Source organism: Carassius gibelio, chromosome B24 (assembly GCF_023724105.1).
Source record: "Carassius gibelio isolate Cgi1373 ecotype wild population from Czech Republic chromosome B24, carGib1.2-hapl.c, whole genome shotgun sequence".
Lineage (NCBI taxonomy): Eukaryota > Metazoa > Chordata > Actinopteri > Cypriniformes > Cyprinidae > Carassius > Carassius gibelio.
The window spans coordinates 13,970,332-13,988,162 of record NC_068419.1 but is presented as its reverse complement, the minus strand read 5'-3'; the positions used below and the strand labels follow the sequence as shown (position 1 = coordinate 13,988,162).

General features: G+C 36.3%; 1 protein-coding gene across 1 annotated transcript in view; it reads left to right on the top strand.

The window, feature by feature from the left end:
- LOC128013660 (double-stranded RNA-binding protein Staufen homolog 2) overlaps positions 1-17,831 on the top strand; it is a 117,457-nt gene that overhangs the window by 55,125 nt on the left and 44,501 nt on the right. The window contains exon 12 of the mRNA XM_052596787.1: positions 7,218-7,522. Coding sequence (XP_052452747.1) covers positions 7,218-7,522 — 305 coding nt within the window. The remainder of the gene's footprint in view (positions 1-7,217; positions 7,523-17,831) is intronic.

Here is a 17,831-nt window from a genome sequence, read left to right as displayed (position 1 = left end):
TCCACTTTTCTCATATTGCTCAAAAACACATACAATAACACTTAATTTCATCATTTGTTACTCTCCTCATTAAGTTCCAAGTAAAGTATTCTGGGAACTGCAGTTTCAGCAAAAAATAATTTTGAAGTGCTTGATTACTTGGTTAACATTTACCCTAAATAACTGAATCTAGTAGAAGGAATTTTTTGTTTAATTACATTCATCGAAAGCAAAGAAATCAAGTTGAAAAGAGAAACCGTTTTGTTGCATAGATATGATTGGAGATATGGAAGGCATATATGGCAATGGCAACCAAAAATTGTATGGTTTACCAGATTCTTCATAATAACTTCTGTTGTGTTCAACGGAAGAGAGAAATTCATACAGGTTCGGAACAACTTCTGGGTGAGTAAGTGATGATTGAAATTGAATATTTAGGTGAACTATCAATTTAACTTGTTAATTCTAGACAATTCCTTTAACGAGATTGTTCACCCAGAAATTTAAATTCTGTCTTTAATTACTCACCCTCATGCCGTTCCAAATCTGTAAGAACTTCCTTCGTCTTTGGAACACAAATTAAGATATTATTGATGAAATCCGGGAGCTTTCTGACCCTCTATAGATAGCAAGGGTACTACCACGGTCAAGGCACAGAGAGGTACAAGAACATTGAAAAAACTTATTAGCAAATTATCATTTTTATCATCCCTTTAAGCTTCTGTTTTTGTTGACATCTGTTTCAGTGCTGAATCGGTCTTATGAAGCAGCATATATATATATATATATATATATATATATATATATATATATATATATATATATATATACACAGATGCTTCTCAATAAATTATAATGTTGTAAAGAAGTTCATTTATTTCAGTAAGTCAACTCAAATTGTAAAACTCTGGTATTAAATATATTCAACACACACATGCTGAAGTTGTTTAAGTCCTTGTTTTTTTTTTTAATTTTGATGATTTGGCTCACATGTTACATGTTGCAGCATAACAAAAAACACCAAAGTCTCAACAAATTAGAATATGCTGACATGCCAATCAACTAATCAACTCAAAACACCTGCAAAGGTTTTCTGAGCCTTCAAAATGGTCTCTCAGTTTGGTTCACTAGGCTACACAATCATGGGGAAGACTGCTGATCTGACAGTTGTCCAGAAGAAAATCATTGACACCCTTCACAAGGAGGGTAAGCCACAAACATTCATTGCCAAAGAAGATGGCTGTTCACAGAGTGCTGTATCCAATCATGTTAACAGAAGGTTGAGTGGAAGGTAAAAGTGTAGAAGAAAAAGATGTACAACCAACCGAGAGCAGTCTTAGGAGGATTGTCAAGCGAAATCGATTCAGAAATTTGAGTGAACTTCACAAGAAATGGACTGAGACTGAGGACTGGGGTAAAAGCATCAAGAGCCACCACCCACAGATGTGTCAAGGAATTTGGATACAGTTGTCGAATCTTGATAAGCCACTCCTGAGGTGTCTTACCTGGGCTAAGGAGAAGAAGAACTGGACTGTTGCCCAGTGGTCCTAACTCCTGTTTTCAGATGAGAGCAAGTTTTGTATTTCATTTGGAAACCAAGGTCCTAGAGTCTGGAGGAAGGGTGGAGAAGCTCATAGCCCAAGTTGCTTGAAGCCAATGTTAAGTTTCCACAGTCTGTGATGATTTGGGGTGCAAAGTCATCTGCTGGTGTTGTCCATTGTGTTTTTTTGGAAAACAAAGTTACTGCACCCATTTACCAAGACATTTTTGGGCACTTCATGAGAGAATCTATGGGGTATTGTCAAGAGGAAACAAGAGAAACATTAGACCAAACAATGCAGATGAGCTGAAGGCCACTGTCAAAGAAACCTGGGCTTCCATACCACCTCAGCAGTTCCACAAACTGATCAACTCCATGTCATGCTGAATTGAGGGAGTAATTAAAGCAAGAGGAGCTCCTACCAAGTATTGAGTACATGCACAGTAAATTAACATACTTTCCAGAAGGCCAACAATTCACTAAAATGTTCTTTTCGTTTTTTTTAAATTGGTGTTATGAAGTATTCGAATTTGTTGAGATTGTGATTTGGTGGGTTTTTGTTAAATGTGAGCCAAAATCATCACAATGAAAAAAAACAAAGACTTAAACTACTTCAGTGAATTTATTTAATACACGAGTTTCACAATTTGAGGTGATTTGCTGAAATAAATTAACTTTTTCACGACATTCTAATTCATCGAGAAGCACCTGTGTATATATATGTGTGTGTGTGTGTGTGTGTGTGTGAAAAACATGAATTTGGAAATTTTTCAATGCTGCACCAATGCAGCATAAACTTCTCATGTTAAAACACAATTATCCATCTTTCTCTTCATCTGTCTGTTTTTCTTTTGGCCTTTGCTCTGTTTTGGAGAGGATCCATTCTCCAGCTCAGCTCTATCGTGCTGGTGTTGTTCGACTCCATCTATCTCCTAATTGACTTCACAGACTTTCTCAACCGTAGAGTCTTTAATGTCAGAATAATGCTGGTTAATTTACGGTTCCTGAGATCTGCCAGGGAGAGAATCAACGTCTCCAAGGGGTGTAAACTCAATTCAGAGCAGATGTACATGTCAGTGACCTGCGAACTAAGTTTTTCCTTTCCACCCTTGTGAACACAGACCAGGTTCTCCAAAACAGATTTATGGTACCTTGTCCGTCACTGCTAAGTGTGCAGATTTATATCAGCTGCATTTTGACTTTGCAAGAGCTATGATTTTAATCCTTAGCTCTGCATTCTTGAGTGTTTCTTGAACTGTGGACTCTCTAAAAAAAAAATTAAATCAGAGTTTCACATTCTCACTGGTTGTCCAAAAGTGTGTATACATGCATCGCAGAAGAATTTTGGTCAATGTTATATTTTATTATTATTTTCACCACATTACAAATGTGTTTAATTGTGTTCTAAAGTAGAAATGATGGAAATTGCATTTTAAACATTTTTGGAATAAGATGGCTGGATAATTTTTAGCTTGTGATGTTATGTATCCCATTGCATTGCAAAAAAAAATAAAAAACAGTGGAAATGTGTTTGTTTTAATAAAAACATACCTCATACCTTATTGCTTAAATGCCTTCAAAGTGACGTACAGAGCTAAATGCCCAGGGTTGGATCCCTCTCAAGAGTGTAATGGTACAAAATGAGCAAGAATTGCACATTGAGTCACGTTCGGCACAACCATATGGTCTCAGGGCTCATGTAACATGCTGTATTTAAAGTAACAAGACAATGTGTCATGCATTATTAATCAATTTTTTGCACTGGTATCCTACAAGTTTGAGCTTTAATCCCATGATGCATTCTTCTGAATGTGCAATCCCATGGAGATACATGGCATATGTGTTAGAATTTGTGTGTGGAGTAATAAACGGATGAAGGAAATGAGGCGGGAGGGATGGATTAAGGGATGTATGGGAGGTCTCAGCGTTGCGTTATGTCCCAGAAAAGCAACACATCTTCTTAATTGAGGCTTTTTATTCCCACATGATGTTAGGAGAAGTCCAAAAAAACATGAGATCTCCATTCTAGATAAGCATTTCAGCAGCTTTTCGTCAGCCATAATTAGTGGCCATAATTTATTTCTTGGTGTTTTTTTTGTGATTGTGCGTGTGAGAAAGAGTCTGTTTGTGTGTTAAAAAGGGAAGAAGTAGAGCAGGATTCCACAAGAACTGAATGTGTAAGACAGCGCTTTGCTCGTGTGTGTACGAATATGTCAGTGTGTTAGTGTTTAGTGTCTTGGAGCATTGCTTCACCGCGTTGATTTACAGTTGGGCCTTGTGTGTTATCTGTTTTAAATCACAGCTTGGGCCATGAGCTGGCCAATCTCCAGCCCACCATTCTCAAATTCAGCCCATTACACTGGGTGGAACCTGTTGGAACGGGGAAAGAGAAAAAGAAAGAGAAATGAGGGTGCCGATGGGGTGGTGGTATTGTTTTTTCTTAGCGTTTATGTGCTTTTTGCCGTAATTCCCAAATTGATGTCATTCTGGCTCATATCTCTCGTTTTATACCATGTTAAGTCTGCATTTTTCTCTGGATGTTGATTTGTGTAATGCAAAATGCAAGTTGTCATGTGAGATTTTTAATTTTCAGTGTCAGTTGCCTTCTTTGCCAGTCAGCCTTGTTGAAATTGCTGACAGGAACTCCGAACTGCTGGTTTTCATTTACATTCTCTTTCCGTGAATTAAAGGATTGCGTCAACGGCACACTGCAGTGCTTAGAGGAACTGCCTATTTACATTTCTCACAATTTTCTGGGATAATATTTACCAGTTTTATGGCCCGAACACTAAGCTGTTGCTTGTTCTGGGTTGTCAGAAATTGTGGAGAACAGCCGGCTGCTTTTAGAAACTTCATTCAGGACAGCAAACACAAACAGGAAGCAGAATCTGTGCACTGATGAGGACAGTCGCTGCAGCTGTTCTTGTTATCACTCTGTACTGGCTTCTGTGAAGAAGAATTTGGCTTTTTGTCCATATCTGTCAACTTGAAAGTCATTTATAATGCTGTAATCTACATGACTAAACTTACTTTTAACAGATGTTTAAAATACACACACTTTCTCTTTTGGGGAAAGTACCCCACTTTTTATCATTGTTCAGGTGGAAATCATAAGTCAGATCAATTAGAAAAGCAATAGCTCATCTATATATATATATATATATATATATATATATATATATATATATATATATATATATATATATGTATGTATATATATATATATATATATATATATATATATATATATATATATATATATATATATATATATATATATATATATATATATATATTTATTTATTTATTTATTTATTTATTTTTTATTAGAATAGTTTGAAACATTTACATGCCAGGGGTCAATATGTTTCTTATGTTTTTGAAATATGTCTCTTGTGCTGACAAGTCTGCATTTATTTGATTAAAAATACAGCAAAAACAGCATTATTGTAAAATATTAAACAGCCATTACTCCTGTCGTCAGTATTACATGATCCTACGAAAATCATTGTAATGTGCTATGCTGATTTGGTGCATAAGAAAAATTTCTTATTATTATAACAAAAAAAAATGGTTGTGCTGCTAATTATTTTTGTGGAAACTTAATTTTTTCAGGATTTATTGATGATTAGAAAGTTTAAAACAACAGTGTTTATTAAAAATATCAGTCTTAAAAAAAAGAAAATAAAATGGCTGCTAACGCCATGGAGCTCACATCTCCCAAAACGTTGAAGCAAAATTTCAAATAGATGTTATCTTTAATAACGAACCGCATATTCGAAGTCTAACCAAGTACTAAAAAGTACTCGCCTAAAAAAACCCTCTCAAGCATTCTACATTCTGTGACACAAAAACACTATTATTTATTAAATTATAGTGGATTTGGACATATGCATGACACTCACCATGAAAAACACTGCTGGCGGTGTGAAACAGTTGGACTTCTGATATGGAGAAACAATAATTGTGCACTATATGGAAAATAAACCTCATGTATTAAAGAGCCAGTAAGATGAAAATTCTAAGCTTCCTATCACTGTTTATAAGTCCTGTACAACAGGTTTAAATCCATGCAAGGTTAAAAAACATTGTCATTTTGTCAGAATATCATTTTAAAATTACCTCAATTCTCAGAGATCCCCAATCGGTTCGCGCAAAGCTGTTCAAAAGATTCAGTTTCCTTAAACCCCATCTTTCGGTAGCATACTGTGTTCTGATTGGTCAACTAACATAGTTTTGATTGGTTGTTCCGCACACAACTGCATGGTAAACAATGCGTTAGCATGTTTTTGGGGTGAATTATGTCTTATTCCTCTCATCGCGAAGCAAACAATAAAATAAAAAGAAGAACAGTGAAGAACAGTCTCGCTGCTTTTTCTTCTGTGTCGGCGTATTCAAAGCCACGCGCTTTAGTTTGAATCTGAATAACGCGTTCAGCGCGGGGGTGTGGTCACATTAGATATAATGAAGGGAGACGTGAAAAACGGACATCGCTTTGTTTTCATATGGATTACTTTATCACAAAATATCTGTTTTCGGCAGCACTTGTTTAGTTTTAAAGTAGACATGTCAAGCTTTCTATAGATATCTCTCTCATGTCTCTTCGTTGAGTATTCATGGAGTTACAGTTCATTTTAATGACGTGTTTGTAAATGAAGATCAGCGCAGACAAAGGCTGCAGACAGCACACCTTGTTTGTTATCTTTTTTTTATAAGTGCACAACGTTTTGTTGTTATTATGTCTGTATGGAAAAAAAAGTAGACCCTTTACAGATTTGTTTGATGTATTGCTCTTATCTGTACGATTAAAACTGAAAGTGTAATTTTAGTTCTTTTCGGGGTTATCAGGGGAAAATGACTCATAACGCGTATCCGCGTTAATCGACTCCAGAGGGTTAACATATAGTGCTAGCGCGACATACTGATAAGACGCTCGGGAGAAAACAAACACATAACTTCATAATCATACTTACAGGTTGTGATTCGGAGATGCTTGTTGGTCCAGATAAAGTTGGTAATGAACCCTCTTTTATGGCCAAACGCTTTGAAAATCCCGCCTTGAACTCACCGAGATTAGAAAAGCAGTCATCAGTGAAATGTTTTGAACACAACAAAAGGGATTTGTTGTACTGTTCTGGTATTGTGGTTTGTCCAATGGATGAATTTTAGCCATTGGTTCTTCTGATCTTCATTCTTTGGCAGTGAAAATAAAACAAACTTGCCTTTACAATTAAAAACACACTGTCTCCTCGACATGATGCTATCACACCAACCAGAGCGTCTGTGTGTGGGGGTGGGGCTGGTCAGAGTTTTGTTTCTCCCAAGACGGTAGGCGGAGATTATTATGCAAAGTGTTCTCGTTACGTACAAAGAGATGGGCAAAAGATTTGAAATTTATAACGACTCGTTTCAGCGATTCAGAGTCGACTCCTTACTTTAGAAGCCAATAACTTTATAAATTGTGTACTTTTTGGTTTAATTACTTTGCACATTATTTACACTGATGGAAAGCTACATCATACACTGTAATACAGGTAATTTTTGATTTCCCATCTGTGTGGCTCTTTAAACCACATAAACACATTGCATTACACCAAATACACAAAATAGTGTTCTTTTTAGCAGCATCATATGACCCCTTTAAGAAACATGCTATCAGCTGAGCAATGACCGTGCATATTTTTCCATCCCTATATAGCACAAAAAGGAATTCTTCACCTCTCCCCGGACGTGTATCAAGAAATGGAAGCGAGTCGGAATAAGGGAGTCCCCGGTGCCCCTGGAAACTACCTGACACCCAAAGACATTGGACAAGGGTCCACAGGGCCATTCTACACCCCGTCGGTGGGCAACACTGCAACCATTGCAAGAGAGCTGCTGCTGAGTGGGACTTCGCCCACCGCTGAGGCCCTGAGCCTGAAGGGAAAAGCACCTGCTTTGGCCTGTGGCTCCATCCAGCCTTCCCAGCAGCTGGAGTACTTAGCCCACATTCAAGGCTTCCAGGTATGGAATAAATGAAGTGATTTTACAGATCTGTTTATCTCTCATGCTCAAACTCCACTGCTAGCTCTACCCAGAGAACCAGACCTCAACATTTCATAACATCTCTCGCGGAGCCTAAAATTGATCTGCTTGGCTTGCACTGTTCGTCCATCTGGACGAGACCACAGAAATGTGGAATTGCCTGTTTCTGTCACTGATGTTTCTACAGCCCAGGGAAGTCATTTCTCACAGTTACATTTCCCTTTTTCTTGTCTGTGTACCATTGCAGGCAAAGGATAACACCATGTCTTTAGCTGACTTGTCTTCCACGGCTCTGTTTGTCATAGAGCTGCATTATAATTTTTATAATTGTTACATGTGACCCTGGACCACAAAACCAGTCTTAAGTCACTGGGATATATTTTTAGAAATAGCTAAAAAAATGGGTTAAAATTATACATTTTTATTTTATGTTAAAAGTCATTATGATATTAAGTTAAGATCAGGTTCCATTAATATATTTTGTACATTTCCTACTGTAAATATAATATAATATAATATATAAAAAAAACTCATTTTTGATTAGTGATATACATCGCTAAGAACTTTATTTGGACAACTCTAAAGGTGATTTTCTCAATATTTAGATTTTTTTTGCACCCTCTGATTCCAGATTTTCAAATAGTTGCATATTGGCCAAATATTGTCCGGTCCTAATAAACCACATGGAATAATTGGTTCTGGAATAAACCAATGGAATTCTTATTTATTTAGCTTATATTATTTATATATATTTTTTTGATCATGCACAAGCACTTTTGTATTATTTGCAAAAAAAAAAAAAATATATATATATATATATATATATATATATATATATATATATATATATATATATATATATATATATATATATATATATATATATATATATATATATAATGTGTATATATATATATATATATATATATATATATATATATATATATATATATATATATATATTATAAATAAGTCTGGTAAGATTTTTCCATGCTTCTGAAGTATCTTAGTTTGACCAATAATGCATTTATTTAATAAAAAATAAAAATATTGTAAAATATTATTTTTACAGTAAAAAATATATATATTTATAGCATTTCTAACTGTAATGTTGAATACAGTTGCTGCTTAATTTTGTGTAAACTATGATACATTTTTTCAGGATTCTTTCAAATAGAAACCTTTTGAAAAATTATAAAAGTGTTACTTTTGAAATTTGTGTGCCTCATTGGTAAATAAAAGTATTAACTTCTCCCCAAAAAATGAAAAATCTGTCTGGCTCCAAACGTTTAAACAGTAGTGTATTTATGTGTTATACAAAATATAAAATATAAAAAACAAAGTATAACAATAAAAGTGTGTGTGTTTGTATGGTTTGTAGTGTTGTCAAAAGACCCGGTACTTCTGTACCAAGTCGGTACTAAAAAAATGAAAATGTCACGGTACCAGGTTTCCTTAAGTACCGGTGGTACAGAGTTCTTCAACCCGGTTCTTGACGCATACAACGATATGATTACCACAAAGCAGAAAACGCGGACAGAATTTCTAAATCCAGTCATGAAAATGAAACTTACATTTTAATATGGACAGTCACGGAATTTCAGCATCTGCTGTCTCAATGAGGACAGAAATACATAGACTACATCACCAGAACTGTTCTGAGTCACTTCACAAGCATTTTACCGTTTCACTTGACTAAAACCAGTGTCAATTTATAGGTATTGAAAATAGCAACCCATCAAAATAAGTTCATTTTTACATAAAGGCATTGTGCTAGAAATATTACTATTATTTAGTAGAATGTATGTGATACGGCTACTACTGTTGAAAAAATGAATAAAACTTTTTTTAAAGAAATACATCACACAATACTTCTTCCATGTTTTAATTTTAATAGCAAATCCCCTTTGTTTACCAAAAAATAAAATGTGTTTAAATTTCATTAAAAAGACCAATTAAATTTGGGTGAAATTAGTTTACTGTTTTTCATAATTATATTACTTGTAGAAAATTTTTAAATACAATTGTAAATAAGTATAAAGAATTGCATTGGTCTTATTTTTGTGTTTTGCTTTGGTACCGAAATTGGTACAGAGAACTGTCGATTTTCACTGGTATCGGTACCGAATACTGAAATTTTAGTACCGTGACAACACTAGTATTATGTATGCAGTAGTAATGGAATTTATAAAATAAATTTATACAGTTCAATGTGACTTTTTATTAACTTGCTGCTAAAACGTTGTAAATGGAAACAGGAGTCAAACTAAATGAATACTGTAATTGGCACTTTGATTAGTTAGTTATTATTAATAATCTCTGCTTAGTTGTACCTTCCTTGATCCCCAATGTGTGTGTCCTTAATCCCTACTACAGTTTAAAGAAGACAAAGCCATTGACTGGAAAGCACACACCAGTACCCAGACCCACTTAATTTAGCAGCAGGTGCTTTTCATATTGGACAGTAAAAACATTTTATCTTAACCTGCTGAGGTTGCCTTTGAAAAGGCCTTTGTTTTTGCTCGGAGCTTTCCTGTTGTCTGAAACCTGAAGAAGGAGAGTGATGAAAACAGCAGGTTTCACTTAAAGGGCCAGCTGTGAGGGATGAGCCAACCTGCCTGTGTGAATTACTCCACATTCGAACCCCTTTCCCCCTCGAACACTCTGATAAGAATCCCGCCTGGCTCGATCCCCCCATTCCTTGGTGTCTTCTATCAGGAGGATTTGAGTGTATAATGGAGGAAGGCAGGAAATACGCATTTCATTGAGACGATGTGCCGAACGATGTGGGTTGGTAATGAAAACCCGAATGTACCAAAAGCAAAACAAAACCACTGAGCTGCTTCTTTAGCGCTGAATCGTAGATTCCAGACTTTCATGTGTTTGTTGGCAGATGTTCTTGTGCAAAATAATGTGCACTTATTGGCAAACGCCTTACTGTTTCTAATCAGAGCAGCAGACATGCTATCCACCATGCCAAAGGACATGTTTAAATCAGACCAGGTTTGTGATTCAATTAGGACCTGACAGAGCTGTTATGAAAGCCCCTATGAGGCCCTTTTCATTGGCATTGGAGCAACAGAAACACCTGAAATGGTTTGGGAAAGCCACAACAAGAACAGTCAGTTTCCTAAAGCAGTTGTTCTACACTACAGATGTGGTATTCATTGTCATGTGGTTATTCATGCGTCTGTTTCCTCTCAATCCTGATTCTAATCTCGAGAAGTTAATAGATGCCTTGTAAAAATAAAGACCTAGCACAGGCTCTATTTGGCATTGACTTTCAGTTGAGATTGGTTCATTCAGTTCTTTCGCTCTTGTTGGGCCTCAACTAGACACATGGGGCCTCTGAGAGGAAAGTGATTTGATTGATGGAATTTGGCCAGAGGTTGAAAATTAGATAGGGCATCAGTATATTGGCATTTTGGAAGCTGTGCTGGTGCAGAGAGGGTTGGAGAAAATAGTTTGTTTGCTGTTAATTTCCCTGTTGTCTCAGGCCACATGTGATGGAAGTAGGGCAGAAATAATTTGAGAGTCGTTTGAGTAATGCATAACATATGCTCTCTCTTTCTCGTTCTCTCTATCTTTGTGGTACGAGTGAAATGCTGTTATTTTCTGTAGTTTTTTTTTTACATTTTACTTGAGTTTGTGCCCACGTTTACCTCTTAAGTGGACTCTTAGGTAGTCCATTGTCTTCAGTCATGCAGAGATGTTCATGATCATTAGAAAAATAGCCCTAAATAGAATCAGATTAGGTTTCTTTGGCCTGTAACGATTGCAGAATCCCATTTTGTGCTATATAAAAATTAGTCTCACGTTGCCAGACTTTGATTTTTAGCATAAAGTGTCTTCCTGCTTATTCTGTACCAATTTTTTTATTGGGATAATTTGTGGACCTGCTTATTCCAGCCAAGAATCACTCATTTAGACAGGAAAAGGCCATTTAGCTAACATTTAAAGCACTCATTATGTTTAACCCAGTAAAGATTGGTGTACTCCAACTCCCAGATGTTGCATAAAACCTGCTAAGCATGTCTTATTTGAGGAACAGACCTAAATTTTAGTTGTTCGCTCATAATCTTCCCCTTCATTTAGCTGCTAGTGGTTGTGGCCACATTGAGTAACTGACTTGAACTTGAGATCAAGATGAATATAATGAGAACAAATCATTCAACTTTGTTGAGCTGGATCAGTTGATTTATTGCAAAAAAAATCAACTTAAAAGAACAATTCATTCATTTGAGAGATATAAGCTATATAGCCTCAGAATTATATCATGGTATTTCAAGAATATATGCGATAGCGGTATTTATGATGATATAAAAAACAATAAGGAACCACTTTGGAATTTTCTTTCCTTTTCCAATAACCTACTGCCATCAATGACCGACTACTAGGGGTGCTCCGATCACGATCGGCCGATCGTTAATGCGCATCTTGTCAGTAAAGCTGGTTCTCTAATCAGCGGTTAATTCCATCAGGTGCGTGATTTCACATAGAGCAGCTGTTACTACACAGAGCTGTTGTTAAAAGCTGAAAATGAACGTGGATTTGCGCATCTTCTCAGTTAACAATCGTGATTGGTTCCCCCCTACCGACTACCTAATTCGAAGTGTAAATCTATTGTCATAAGGTGGCAGCAGCAGCTGTGTGTACGCGTTTAAGTAGGCATCAAAATACCTTATTACCCCAGGGATCCACACTAACATTTGAGAGTTCTCGGATGGTGGCGCCAGGCGCAGATTTGTTAGTGCTGGGGGTGGTGAGCGGGAGCATTAAAATGTATATTATTTAATCATAAAATTACTATTGCTTTCCATTACTAAGTGCAGTCACTAATAATATACATGTTAATTTCTTGTTTATTATTCTTTTGTTTTTTGTTTATACTAGGGCTGCAACTAACGATTATTTTGATAATCGATTAATCTGTCGATTATTTTTACGATTAATCGATTAATCGGTTTATGTACTTATATTTTAGTTTTTTCCATTTTTTCCCCAAGTAAATTATTAATAAAGGGTCTTTAACATTCAGCATAGATTTTTAAGAGATTTTAACCATTTTGCATTGTCATATCCTCATCAAAAATATACCTGGAGTTGTTTTATTATGTTAGTAATCCTTTGTCGAACTCTTCTGCAATCAAAACACTGACCCATACTCTAGCAAAATCCTCAAGGAGATTTCAAATATTGTTTTCACCATGGCAGTCCTTAGAGCTCCTAAAGTAGTTTAACATCCCAAACAAAGCTTAAGGAATCTTTGAGAACATATTTTCACGAAGTATAAGGATAAAACAAAATAAAATTGCAGTGCATTGTATTTTATTATTTACTGGGAAAAAGCTTTATAGCTTATGCTGTGAAATTGTAAACAATCCTTCGAAAAAAAAGTGCCAATGGCATGAAACCTGAATGGAACTCACAATTTAAAGTAAAATCCATCAGAAGGTTGTCCAGAAAAAAAAAAAATTGGGACACACACAAAAAACCTGCTGTGTGAAAAAGAGCAGTGAATACTTAGAAAAGAAGTGCATTTTAAATATACTCAAACATTTACCTCTCTCATTCAGTCATAATTAGGCTGCAAGTCTGAATTATGAACTGGTAAACGACAAACTGATCACAGAACATGTTTGTAAAGCTTTAAATGTTAACTGTTAAAAAGCAATGTTATCAGCTTTTACGACTAAACATTTGCAAACAACCTTGTACTGGAGAATCTGCACAAATAAAATTCTTAGGGGCCGTTCACATATCGCACCTAAAAACGCGTGGAAAACGCTAGTAGCGCCGCTTTCTCCTTCTTTCCAAAGCGCTCGGGCAGAAGCGCCCCTGAGGCGTCTGCCTTTGCTAAGCAACCATGACGTGCTCTCTCCATGACGTGCTCTCTCCATGACGTCCCGGAAATTTCAGCAAAGGATAAATGGATGCGGTGTGGACGCGCCTGGAAAAACGGGCGCATCGCAGCGCGTGCGTGTCGCGACCGCGTCGCTTGCATTATGAGAGTGCATACTGAGCGCCTATATAGGAAATAACGAACTTGAGCACGCAAAAGACACGATATGTGAACGGCCCATTAAACAGTTCAGTAGTGCAGAGTTTACAGGTTACTCTTCATTTTAAAGGCTCAAAGTAAAGTACTCCCACTTCCCGCTGAATGCTGCAGAGACGCTGTTCGGGAAGCACGTGACATAAAACGAGGCCAGCTATAGGCTATTCGCTACTTCACCTGCTGTACTGGCTGAGTAAAACCTCCGGTGGCTCATTACTGCCACACTTTGGTCACCGCAGATTTGAAATATGCACGAAATGAGCCGCTTATGGCAAATAAAATTTATTTAGCGACGAATCGATTACTAAATTAGTTGACAACTATTTTAATAATCGATTTTAATCGATTAAATCGATTCGTTGTTTCAGCTCTAGTTTATACTAGTGGTGGGCCGTTATCGGCGTTAACGTGCTGCGTTAACGCGAGACTCTTATCGGGCGATAAAAAATATATCACTGTTAATCTATTCTCAAAGTTGGGTTGGGAGCTGGGTCTATACTAAGCAAGCTATGATGACTTTCTCCTTGATATTTTATATAACCGACTGGCTGAGGCCAGCCTAAAATGATGCTCAGGACAATTGACAGGCAACTGCTGCGCATCGTCATGAAGGCTTATCTTTTTCACATGTTTTTAAGCCTTACCGCTTGTCGATTTAAACATTAAAGCATCCAAAAACAAGACGCGGAAAAGTTGAGGAGAGTAGCTGGTAACTCGCGCGCTGTGTTCGGTGCGCACGAGAGAGATCGAGAGCTGCGTATCAAGGACAGTGACACTAAACCGAGCTCTCTTCTGCGAAGTTTCCTCGAAGTCCCTCCTGCACCTGAACGAACAAATCACAGTTTGAACAAACAAAAAGATGTGAAAGAGCCCAATTCAGCACTGCGGTGTTCTGGTGTTCAGGGCTCACGCAGAGAAAGGCGTCTCAAAACACTTAAACATCGAATTTGCTTATTTTTGCTCTTGTGCCGACAAATACATACAAAATATGTCAAAATATCCACCTTGGAAATTATGCTCGAAAAAACTGTCAGTTATTTCTTAAGTGAAAGAAAACAGTTGAGGAAAAAACTGGATGTGTATTATATTGGATGCGTTCATCGTCTCTTAAAGTGGCCGCGCCTAATTTAGCGACTGGCTGCTATAATGTTAATCCAAGAAAATGAAAATGAAAATCACTCACTGCTCTTGACTGAATTACTTTGTATTTTTAACAGTCAAACCAAAAATTATTCAGACACCAGATATAATTTTTGATATATAGCAAATATGAGAAATATTGAAAGGTGTCTGAATAAATGTTGGTTTGATTGTATATTTCATTTTTACATTGAAGACTATCCAGTGCTATATTACATTTAATTATATGGTTTCTGTACCTTGACACCTACAAACTTGAAAAAAACTTAAACATGTAAATAGCACAAATAAATAAAAATAAACGAACATACAAATTAAACAATTTCAAACAGGGGCCACTTTTTCAAGCACTTTGTGATGCATTTTGGAAACAGGAGATTAAGCCCATTTTGTAATGCACCACCTAGCTTGATAAAAACCCCTTTTCAAAGATTTGACTGTAAAGCACCAAGCTTGAGTTAAGATGCATGCAAATTTACTTTTATTAACAGTAACAAGTGCAAAATCTAATTTTGATTTGGAAAATGTAAATATTCCACTTGACCAACAGTGATTAAGTGTGATTTAGTAACAAACTGAAGAAAAGTTAGTTTTTTCGAGAGACATTATGACTTTTCTCCCTTCATACACAGAAACTGTAAAAGTCTGACAAAATCTGATTTCTTGATGATTTGATATCTAATAATAGTGATTTTATCATTTCATTCATTTCAATAGTACAAATTAATGACTAATAAGCCAATAAGTGCTCCTCTGCTGCGGTCTGCTGGTTATAATTTTGATTTGTGAGTTTTTTATTTTTAGTTTTACATACGTATTGGTTTACCACAAAGTATATTTTGGTCATCCCATTAAAAATAACATTCAAACTGAATCATTTTAGAGGAGGGGTGCCCAACCCTGGTCCTGGAGATCTACTTTCCTGCAGAGTTCAGTTCCAACCCTTATCAAACACACCTGTTTGTAATTATCAAGTGCTCCTTCAGATCCTAATTAGTTGGTTCAGTAGTGTTTGATCAGGGATGGAGCTGAACTCTGCAGGATGGTAGATATCCAGGAACAGGGTTGGGCACCCCTGTTTTAGAGCTTTAAAGTGCTGGAAATAGTTGTGAAATGCTTGAAAGTCATTAAAAAGTGTTTGGAGGTCTCTCTCAAAAGGGTGTACAAACCTTGAAATTAATTATGTAATGCTTTCGACTATTTCTACAACACATCTGTGCAGAAACAGTTTCATGAAATCAGCATTGGCTCCCAAATAAAGCTGTTCTGAGCTCCAACAAGTTTGTTTGTGTCGCGTTTCGAGCTGATAAACGGTCCACGCCGCGCAGTTGAAATGTAGCGTGGTTTCACTTCGTTTGCGTTTGATGTTTCTGCAAACAGAAATAACAGCATTTTTGAGTTGGTCAACGTGGTGGTTGCACCAGTGTGACCGCACACACAAATTTGCCACCGGCAGAAAAACACCTTATTACCCCTTATTTACACTGCACGTGTCTCCAACACAGTCACCATGTGCGTCATATGTCATTGCTTCACTATATCATTGATATCGTGATGTGACACTTTTTTTTTATCATGTAAAGTATTATACCGGTATTATCGTGGACTGTATGATATGGCACACCCCTATTACAAACCAACGGTTGGTGACTACTGAGTGAGAACTGAGAATTGAAATCCTGTTACCCATTTTGGCATAGATTATTTATTCATTCACTCATTCAATTTTGTCTATTAAAAAAATAATTTCCGAAAAAAGTTCTTTAAGTTCTTTTTTTTAAATCTTTTTCTAAAGATTATTTTATTTTATTTGAAAATGAATCACAAAAATCTGAATTTCATTTATTTTGACATGTCCCAGTAACAAAAGAAAGTTAAGCACCTCTTTACACTTGTCAAAAACAAACGAAACTAATGAAAAGATCCGGTTCTCTAAGCTTGAATTTCTTCTTTTATGTTCCGAATAAGAAAGAAAGCCATATGGGTTTAATGATGACAGATGACAGCATTTTTGGGTGAACAAAGGTTTTCCTGTCGACTGATCTGACATCTGACAGATTGTTTAGTAGCCTTCAGTGATCTGGTTAAACTCTTGAGCCTCTCTTGGTCAGCTGGGGGACTTGTTTGGCATAAGTAGCATCAGTTTTAGACGGATCTAGAGATGGATCTTTCCCCAAATCCCCCTTTGGTCAAGCAACCGGAGCCCTGCTAGCTAACGTTCACTCCCTAGGCTGGGGACACAGAGATTCGGAGAGGACGAAAGGGAGAGAAGAGGTGGAGCAGTGAAGCCAATCTCTGTGGGAACGTTGCTCTTCGCCGCATGTCAGGTGCACATCATAAAGGGCCTTTTGTGCTGAGCCTGTGAGCTGCAAAGCAGTCTGGGAGAACGGAGAGCAGTAGGTAGAGCTCATGTTAGGGATGAGTCCTGAGTATTTTATGAACCCCATTCATCTTATCACTTCATATGAAACTGAGTGAAACATAATTTACCATAGTCTTCCACCCTGCTTGTATACTTCAGAGCTTATGAACTTCTCAATGTAAATAATATAAATTATGTTTTTCAACTTTTACTATTGCTGTGTTGACTTCATTACCAAAGTTACAGTAGAATTTTTTTCTCCAATAGTTTGTATATATATATATATATATATATATATATATATATATATATATATATATATATTTTTTTTTTTTTTTTTTTTTTATACTTTTTTGGGGAATAAAATACATTAATAAGGATATCAGTATTTACTTTTTCACTTTTTTTGTATACTTTTTAGTAATTACATTTGTTTAAATACACTCACCTAAAGGATTATTAGGAACACCTGTTCAATTTCTCATTAATGCAATTATCTAATCAACCAATCACATGGCAGTTGCTTCAATGCATTTAGGGGAGTGGTCCTGGTCAAGACAATCTCCTGAACTCCAAACTGAATGTCGGAATGGGAAAGAAAGGTGATTTGAGGAATTTTGAGCGTTGCATGGTTGTTTGTGCCAGACGTGATGGTCTGAGTATTTAACAATCTGCACAGTTACTGGGATTTTTTACGCACAACCATTTCTAGGGTTTACAAAGAATGG